Source organism: Pinus tabuliformis, chromosome 3_1, assembly GCF_031772625.1.
Source record: "Pinus tabuliformis cultivar Carrire ecotype Pingquan chromosome 3_1, CPIR1, whole genome shotgun sequence".
Classification (NCBI taxonomy): domain Eukaryota; kingdom Viridiplantae; phylum Streptophyta; class Pinopsida; order Pinales; family Pinaceae; genus Pinus; species Pinus tabuliformis.
Genome location: NC_142301.1, coordinates 467,204,597 through 467,215,007, shown reverse-complemented (window position 1 = coordinate 467,215,007; position 10,411 = coordinate 467,204,597). Strand labels below are relative to the sequence as shown.

At 36.1% G+C, this 10,411-nt stretch overlaps 1 protein-coding gene across 1 annotated transcript; it reads right to left on the bottom strand.

Moving 5' to 3' along the window:
* Window positions 1–3,450: 3,450 nt before the first annotated feature.
* On the bottom strand, window positions 3,451–5,189 carry LOC149187790 (allene oxide synthase, chloroplastic-like). Its single transcript, XM_089411468.1, has one exon. The coding sequence runs from the start codon at window positions 5,031–5,033 to the stop codon at window positions 3,609–3,611; it is 1,425 nt and encodes a 474-aa protein (XP_089267594.1). The 5' UTR covers window positions 5,034–5,189; the 3' UTR covers window positions 3,451–3,608.
* Window positions 5,190–10,411: the final 5,222 nt, after the last annotated feature.

Genomic DNA, 10,411 nt, shown 5'->3' with positions numbered 1-10,411 from the left:
CAAGTATAGTATATTAAAATAGTAAAGATGTAAAATTATAGTTAAGAAGATTAATAAATAATTAAAATTATATTTTTATTATTTAATCATTATTAGTGTAGTTATTAATAATCATTTAATAATGAATTAATAATAAAATGCATTCATTATATTATTATAGAATAAAAAACATTAAACCAATTGAATGGGTTAATAATATTGAGTTTTGTTAAAGGATTTAAAGAGAAAAATAATTAATATATTTATTTGGGGAATAAGGTTTAAAGCATTGTACAATAATATATTTTAATATTAATTTAATCTCAAGGGTTAAGAGTGATTACCATTTTATAATAGGATAAATAAAAAAGTTGGAGATTAAATATTTTGGGGGAAGGATAATACATTATAAGGTTAAGATTAATATTGAAATAAGGATTAAAAGGTGGGGGAGGGTTTAAGGTAATAAAGAAAGGGAAGAGGGGTAAAAATATAAAAGGAAGGGATTAAGAAGAGAGGTTTGAATTGATATGAATAGAGGAGAAATAAGGGATAACAAGTTTCCAAGCATGACTTAATTTGAAGTTGTTTTCATGATTGAAGTTATTGGCTTGTTTTTTAATTTTTGGAAGACTGACTTAATTTGAAGTTGCCTTCCTGATTGATTAAAGTTACTGGGGTGTTTTTCAATTTTGAGGGTTTCCTTGATATGCACTAGGGGTAGAAGGGGGAGGAGGAAGGGATTTCAAATTCATCAAAGTTGATAAGGTGTTTGGTATTGTGGGAGTGCTTAGAAATTGCATATTTTGATGTTTTGTTTTGTTGGACATTAGAGATATGTTCTTTTAAGTCAGCTTTGAAGGATGTTCCTATTTAGTCAATGTAGGTTTTTCTAAATGAACAAGGATTTATAAACCCCGAGGACAAGCATTAGATCATATTGGCCTCTAACAAACCAAAATAATTATTTGAGGGTGGTGTGAGGTCTAAAGTGTGTCATAATGTTCTTTTCTGCAAGGGTTTTTGAGATGTGATCAGTGATCCCCTAGATGTAAGGAAGGGTGACTTTGGAAATTGGTTTGGACACAATTTGGTAGATTTGGGGTTAATAGCTTAATGGAAGGATTATCTGATTTGTGAGGGTTTGTGAGAGTTTTCATTCAGTGATCAAGTAATATATTATTATTATTCCAATACAAATCTTTCGCCTCTCATCTCTTTTATATTATTAGTTTTCATTTTTTCAAGTAAAGTTTATTCATTCCATTATAACCAAAAAATTATACATTATGGTTTTCCACTAGGAAAACAAGAAATGGAAATGACAGAGTTTCTTCAACATCTAAAAAATATTGATGCCATAAAAGTTCAAATCTAATAAACAATTTTCATATGATAGGCCAACCAAAGAAACTATAAACTTTAAATTGAAAACCTGGAAAGAAAAAGTATATAAAAAAAGAGTGTATTAATCCCATCCTCTAATCTTTGGGACTCTATTGCTTCCAACACTATCAGTTCTTTGTTGCTCCCTCATGAACAACCTACATCTGGGGTAGACCCAAATGAGCTTCCATGTACTCTAGTTTTTGGTTTAGCCCTCGAGTTGTGAGTTGAATCTTACCTAGAATGAGTAGGATCTCCTCCCTCACTACTTTGTTTTTCACTAGAACTCATCCCATAACCATATTGAGAAGCCAATATATGTCAATCATGTACATGTAATGGTTGAATCTCCCTCTAATGTGACTAGCATCTTGTATTTAGTCTACAAATTCATCGGGGACTTCCATGTATGAGCGGCATCCCCGCTCGCTAACAATTTCACGGTCAAACTAGATACTTTCCTATTGTATTTGTGATGGAATACTTTCTCTATAGAGGCCAACTGAGGAGTCAATACATTGTTGGGTCAGAGTAAACCCCATTTATTTGTAATAGGATGTTTCTCTTCTTACTTCGGGTCATTGTTTGGGCATGATGTTGTTCAACCTTTCCCCTTGAACAGAAGCTTCCTACGAAGATAAGGTGATGGAGATGGGGATGAGGGTTTATGGAAATCAAACAAAGCTAGACTCTAGGGACGAGTTGTGAGGCTAAAACAAGACTAAAGCCATGTAAAGATAGATCACTTAAGACTGTGAATAAGTGATGGAAGATTTCCATAGGTGATAGCTGAGTGAGACTATACAGCAATGAGGAAAAAACAAAAGAGGGCCTAATGGGAGAGATAAAGGAGTAGCAGATGAGAAAAATATAATAAAACCAAAAGCAAGGCTTACCCAAGATTGAAACAACTGAGCATAATCCACTTCAACATATGAGCAGGAGATTTAATAGGAAATCCCATACTCTCTAGCCATAAGACTTGCAAGTGGAATCTAGAGGCCATGAGTGACCATGTGCATTGATTAGTGGAAGGCCTATTCCCACAATTACTCGCCATCCCAAGTAATGGCACTCTAGTGCATAAGCTCTTCATTTTCTAACACGTGTGATGCAATTATTGTGCAAAGCAATAACCCTGAAAAGAGTGCAAGTGTTATGCCTTCAAATCCTCATAATCACCATTTCCCTTTGAGTTGATTATTTCCTATTATGCATTAAACACCTCATGCTTCCATAAACCTCCCATAAAATTGAAAGGTGTGCCTTCATAATAGATGGTATGTGATTGGAATTATTAAGAAGCGTAGAGCATTATGCCACATTGAACAACTATAATTCTTGGTTGAGCAATGACCACATACCCCTTAGTATCCCCTCCCTTATCACCCATTTTGGGAAATATTATTAATTTCCAATATATTCTCCATCTCTTTATATTAATCCCTCTTTAATTATTTTTACTTGCCATTATTATCAATATATATTATATTATAATATATATTATAATATAACAGTGTTAATATAATAATGTAAATAACATCTTAACTTCTTTTGTATCCGTCCATTATATTTCTCTTTATTAATTGAATCTTATTTTCACTTTTGGACATTATTAAAATTTAATAATAATATTAAATAAATTATTATTATCATTATAATATTAATTGAAATAGTAGTACTATATTGATTTTTGGGTTTTAAAAATATTAATCTTCTCTATCTCTTCCTTATTTACTATTATTATTATTAATTTTTTGTTATAATATTATCTTTGGTTAAATAATATTATGGCCAATGAAATCAATATAGTATTAGTATTTGGTTATTTTTTGTTATATAGTATTATGGCCAATGAAATCATATTGTTCGCCACAAATTATGAATAATTTAAATGAAATTTTATTCTTATTTAATGCTCAGATATCATTTCCCAATAAAAATATTACCACTTCAAAATTTGCATAAACTATAGAATAAATAAATAGAAAAGCTAACATCAAAGATTATAATCCTAAGCCTTGTATTATTAGAGTAAATCTTCCTAGCACAACACACCATATCTTTCTAACACAACACACCATCTTTAATATTAAGGAGTATCTATAATATTAAATGCAGAGTGTATGTTACATAATAACAATTAGAGATTCCGGGTTTAATAAAAGTCGAGATGGAACCGCAGTGTCTGAAATGAAGTCGAATACAATTATTTGCAATGCCCGCTGTTACATATTCTGCCCTCAGGCAGTGGCCTTGTTGAGCGTCGTAAACGTGACGGTGGAGGAGGACTGGTCTATGGTGTACGAATCGTATCGCAGGAAGAAGTGCGCCACAAACAAGCGAGCCACCATGACAACGATGTCCTTACCCCCACACTGCTTGTTATCAGCGGACGTTTCATCCGTTTCGCGGCCGTTGGACCAGAGAACGTACTTGAGCATCTTCTCCCCTTCCGGACCCATGAACCGACGGGGCACAAACTCATCCGCTCTATCGAACAGCTTGGGATCCTTGGTCGCAAAAGGCTGGTACCCGCCCAGCAATTCTCCCTTTTTGACCCCATAAAACCCATCGTGGGATTCCACAACAAAATCCGTCTTGGCTCTCGCGTACTGCAAAGGCACAGGTGGGGCCATCCTCAGCACCTCGTACACAGTCGACCGGACCAGCGCCATGCTCTCCAGAGCCCTCCCGTTGAGGCTCCCCTGTGCCCTAACGGCTCCGCGGACCTCTTCTGCCAGATCTTTCTGCAGTTGGCTGCCTGCATAGGCAATGTATTTGACGATACTGGGGAACATAATCAACATTCCCCCAAAGGCGTTGAAGGAGATATTGAACAGGAGATCATGGCAGGCTTCGTCTCTCTTCAGTCCGAACTCTTTCTCAGCCATGTCCAGTGCCGGAGCCGCATGTGTCCGCAGGAAATTAAAGAGCTTGTCATAGGAGCCAGATACGAGCCAGAAGGGCAGAGGTATTGTATGGATTGTGAGCTCGTCCACAATCTTTGGAAGAAACCCCGAGCTCACTATAGGAATGAGCTGAGGAAGGAGCCACTGTGTAACATACAAAGGGCCGTCGGTTCCGAGACCCTGAGTGACCGGGTCCGCCCCCGTTATCGACCGGCAAAGAAAATTGAATATCAGCTGCTGGATCTGCGTGGCAAAAGACGCCTTCCCGCTGCTCGCCATTTCTTTGTCCACAGCGGCGCTGAGCTCGTCGAACGCCCGGGAAAACTCGGGGAAATATCTGTCTCGACTGTTCTTGAGAACCTCAAAGCAAAATCTCTTGAGTTTGTTGTGGTTCTCTTCGGAGGGATCCAGGTAGACACCAACGCGGTAACCTCCGGTGAAAGCAGTGCTGGGCATGTAATTGCCGGTGAGCACATTCTTCTTCTCCACCTTGCTCAGATCGTAAAGCACGGGGAAGCTCTTGCCGTCCAGCAGCATTATCACTCGCGAGTCCAATACGATGGGCGGACCCGGCGGCATATTGACCTTTAACACCGTGCTCTTGTATTTGTCTATGCGGTTCTTGAAGAATTTGTCCACTCCTGTGGCGAAGTATTCGACTCGATCAGCAATGGCGCCCAGCAGTGGAGGGCCGTAACTTCCAGGGATCTCCTTCACAGGAACCCCTGTTGAGACCATGCTTGCTAACACCATCATCCTATCCTATACTCTCGATTGCCAGTAAAGTTGTTGTCGATATTGCGCCGTGGAGGTGGCCACGGGCGTGCCTTTAACATAAAAAGACGATGGTTAAAGGAAACCGAGGGTTGAAAATTCATTACACTGGCGGTAAAAAAAGGCACAATCTCATTCCAAAATAAACAAAACAAAACAGGTGACTTTCAAATAAATATAAACCGAACACATTTAACAAGCGGTGCTTTAACGCTTTGCAAAATCGAAAGTGACATTTATAGCATGTTTTCCTCAATATCCACTCAACAATGGGGTTGCCGGGGCTCCACTACCAACCGACCTTTGCTAGGATAATACGGAAATCCTTATTTCCAACCCTATTGGATAGTAAATGTGGCTTCAGATGGAACCGATATAACACGTCATTATTTTTTTTCCTTTCTCATTAGCACGCGATAGGTCAGGCCACGCAATAGGGTTGGAAATAGGGCTTTCCCACTAATACGAAGGTCGATGGCGAACTATGCTCAGAGAATCACGTGGAGGGCACATGATAATTTCTTTGGTGACCATGTATGTACACCGCAGGCCTCAGCGCGCATGATACAGCGGCCATGTGGCGATTTGAATGCCTCACATACAGCATTTATATGTAATCGTCTCATACTTTCTGAAAACATTCTGACACATTTTTCAGAGAAGGTATCGAAGATGCTCATTATATGTTTATGGTTAGATAATGTATTTATTTAAATTTAATAATAAATATATATAAAGTATATTTATTTAGATAATATACTTCTTTAAATCTAACTATAGCTATATATAACTTTATACTTATTTAAATCTAACTGTAAAAATATATATATATTTAACACGCGCACTTATTAATAAAGATGTATCGCTAATCACATGAGGTGCACGGTGTAATGGTAGGGGTGGATGGCTGTAGCACCCCCACCTACCTTCGAGTCATGCTGCGGCAGGTGTATGATGTTGTATGTTGGAAAATGTAAAGGTCTCGCACTAGCTTACAAAAAAAAAAAAAAGATGTATCGCTAAATTTGTCATTAAGAATTTCATTTCCGTCAACGTTATCCTTTGAATTGATTAAAACAGATACGGATGCAGTGGAAACTAAATTTTAATTTAATATCTTAAATTTAAGAATAATTATTTATTTTTAATAAAAGAAATAAAAATTTATATTTATATTATATTTAAATATGTTAAAAATAAATAATTATTTTTAAACATAAATTACGTAATAATATATTTAAGTATAATTATTTTATTTTATTTTATTTTTAATGAGAATTTGGAGTAAAATTGGCCATTAACTAATAGTCGTTATTATATGTTAAATATAATTATTTTTATAAATGTTATGATGGACCAGTTATAACATGTTTCTATAGATTTAAATAAAAAGAAACCAATTGTTCAATGAATCACTCTATTTAATTTAAATTATTAACTTGATGTCATTTAAAGTAAATAGTAATATGTGCTGAAAGATAAGAAAAATCTGCTTAAAAAAGCTATTTAAAACAATAAAGTTAATTATAACATTATAAATAATAAAATATATAGAGTCCAATTAAGGAGAGTAGACAATAATAGGGTTTATGTTAATACACTTTTTGGTGTAAAGGTCACTTGTTTGAAACTATGTGGGAAAAAAATTCGAGTGATGCTAAGCCTTGGTGTGGCCTAGGCTAGGTGCGATCAAGGGTGATTTTCACTGCTTAGATGTCCCTAGATCTTGGTGTAATTTGAGGTTGCAACCTGGTGTGGCCTAGGCTAGGTGCGATCAAGGGTGATTTTCACTGCTTAGATGTCCCTAGATCTTGGTGTAATTTGAGGTTGCAACCTGGTGTGGCCTAGGCTAGGTGCGATCAAGGGTGATTTTCACTGCTTAGATGTCCCTAGATCTTGGTGTAATTTGAGGTTGCAACCAGGGGTGATTTTGACAGCTTAGATGCCCCGGGCCTGGGTACAATCCAGGGTTGTGATCCTGGGTGATTTTGATGCTTTAGATGCCTGTGAGTGCAAGTGCAATCCAAGGTGATTTTGAAGTCTTAGATGCCCCAGGGTTAGGGTGTGCTTTGGAACGATTTTGAATACTTAGATGCCCCTGTATGTGACTGCTATGCTGCTATCTAATATGATTTTGTCAACTTAAATACCTTTAGGTCACAGCTACCCAAACCACAAATTAAACATACCAATTATCTCAAACTTCACATAAATTAACATAAATCAACATAAAAGAAAAAAAAAAAAAAAAACTTCTTTTTAAAAATAAATAAAAATTCAATAAAAAAAACAAAAATTCATGTAATATAGATAATCTTGAGCAAGATTACACAAAAGGTGAGATATGCTAGGATTATGAGAGAGATATAATATATATATATATATAACAAAGAATGAATTTATTATATTACATATGACTTAAAGTTAATCATAAAGATTTTTTTAAGTATTTCCATTAAGTTAAGTCACATATAATATAAAAATCTTTATGATTAACTTTAAGTCACATATACTATAATAAATCCATTCTTTATTAAGGCAAAAAAAAAAAAATAGATATCTCAAATAATATTCGCACATCTCACCATATCTAATTTCTTTTCTTTTTTTCTTAACAAAGAATGAATTTATTATATTATATGTGACTTAAAGTTAATCATAAAGATTTTTATATTATATGTGACTTAACTTAATGGAAATACTTAAAAAAATCTTTATGGTTAACTTTAAGTCACATGTAATATAATAAAACCATTCTTTGTTAATCCTTCTATATATATATATATATATATATATGATCTCTCATAATCATTGCATATCTCACCTTTTGTGTAATCTTGCTCAAAATTTTTCCTAGCAGAATTGACCTTGATAAGTATTTCCATTTTTATAAAATATTTTATTATTATATAGATATTATAAATAAAATATTTTAAATTTATAAATTTAATAGTGAAGTAGAAATTAAATAATTGAGGTAAATAATATATTATATTATTATATTTTAGTGATTAAACTTAAATATTTTTATAAGATAGAAAATTTAAAAATAAATTTTATTTTAAAAAATTATAAACATTTCATTAAAAAATTATCAACTATTTATTATTTTTAAAGTAGAATGAATTAAAAATATAAATATTATACAATAAATTTAAAAAATATTTTAATTATTGTATGTCTTTAAATAGGTGAAATTTAAATTTATGCTAAATATTTTTTATTTAATATGTATTTTTGAAAAAGAGTAGTGATTTCAAATTTAGTTTGTTAATTGTTTTTAATGGACATTCCACCTGTCACACCTCTATCTGGTGGTGTCTTTAAACCACACATAGGTTGGTGACACATCGCCTAAATTTTTTGTTTCACTACTACACAAGTACACACACTATGTCTACTTAACACTCAGTCAAATTTCTTCAAGTGTTCATAATGCATCACAAACAACATTCATTCATTTATCTTCTTCAATTATATGTAGTGGAATAAAATCATCATCATAACACAATTACGCACATTTTATGTGGGAGGGGCAACTCACCTGTCAAGTCTGCCGAGTAATATATAAATCTGCAAATACTTTTACAAATACAAGTTTTTAAAAAATCATGCAGCCACCCAAAGTCACCTTGCACACTTTTCCCAAGTTGCACGGTAGTCGTACACTGGTCGTTCAACTTGTGCCTGTGCACTGTCGCTACCACCCTGTTCGCACTGCACTATCCGTCCAAACTGTTCTACCACTAGGAACCCCAAGTTTCGGCCTGCCAACTTCACTCGTGCAACGTTCAATGTTCTGCCCACAGGGAGGGCACATTGCCCAAATGCAATGTTGTCGTACCTGTCCTACCCACATCTTGTCCCGCCCAACAAACTCAACTTGGCCCGAACTATCATCTGCCTGAACTACCCAGGCTTCTGCACTTCCTTTCGTGCTGCAATCTGCCTTGCCTCCCTTACTCGCCTCTTGCCTTGCGACTGTGTTAACTCACACTTTGATCCATTTTGTGTTGATAACCAAACTCTATGATGATGCCTCCACTCTGTCACCTCACGTTATACTTATATGCTCTTCACCGAATGCATTTCTCCAACGAACGTGTCAGTTGGTGCTACCCATTGGTCAGCCTACTCACATGTTGTTTGGTCGACTTGTCCGTCGCACACAAAGAGCCCACTCATGAACCGTCGTGTATGTCCACGGGTTGACCTACCCAACATTCATCCAACCTAAACAACATGAATTTTCAACAGCTCTTAACCCAAGTCGACATCCGCACAGACCTCTTGCCCAACTATTCTGACTCGACTAACTCACCTGCCTGGTGACTCATTCACCCAGGCGCCCAACCCATCAGTCCACCTGAACACCTTTCCCTCTACACTCGGTTGCTCATCTTGTTGGGCAGGTGCCTGCCCATCATGGCACTCCCTCTACACATGTGCACTTTCCCATCACCTTTAACCGATCTCTACACCTGAGTCACCTTTAACTAATGATGGGTCACACATAACCAAATAACTCGCCTCCAAGTCGCATTTAATAGAGCACTCCAATTGAATCATCTTTAACTGAATGCGGGTGCTCATCCCACATCATGGGTGCGCACGTACTATGAGGTTAGTTTTTTACTCTCTTGGAAATCCAAAATCGAAGTCCTAACATCCTCCATCACTCTAAATACGGTTTTCATCCTCGACAACTCCATCACCAAGACCAAAATGTTGCAAAGTGTCACCAGCTCCAACATCCAATGTTCATGCTTCCCAAATCTTCTCTCCATCGCAGAAACCTCCACTAAGGCTCATGACTCCATAAACAAGAAAGTCTCCTCAATCCATGTTTATCAACCACTTCTATCGCAATCCATCATGCTGCTCCATCAGTGGAAGGCTTGACCCTTCCAACTTGGCTACATGCTGTAATTGCAACATATATCATGTCAACCCACCATGTATCATCATAAAATGAATTTATGCCATAATACCCCAGCCCAACATAACACATCTCAGTAAAACCTCAACATATGTCTTACATAGCTCGGTGCACAGGATGCCCCCATGGGTCGAACTAGTCGGGTGATTAGTCCAACTGTCACGTCCAAATCCACGAGAATCCTCCTCCTCATGCCACTGTCAGTTGTTTCTCTAGCATCTTGTCACATTCATCAACTCGATCAAAAATCCATACCATCTCTATTGAATGCTTTAAGTGATCCATATCCAGGTCCTTGAAGTAGTCACCATCTCATTTGCAATATGTTGTCATCAATGTTATCATCCATGTGCTTCCCATGGTCATGTACCAATTAACCACCTCCATCCAAGCATCATCTCTATGTGTGTTAGGGGGCCTT

Excerpts from the sequence above, each read along its gene's own strand:
- LOC149187790 (XM_089411468.1), bottom strand. The coding sequence starts at position 5,033 with ATGATGGTGTTAGCAAGCATGGTCTCAACAGGGGTTCCTGTGAAGGAG.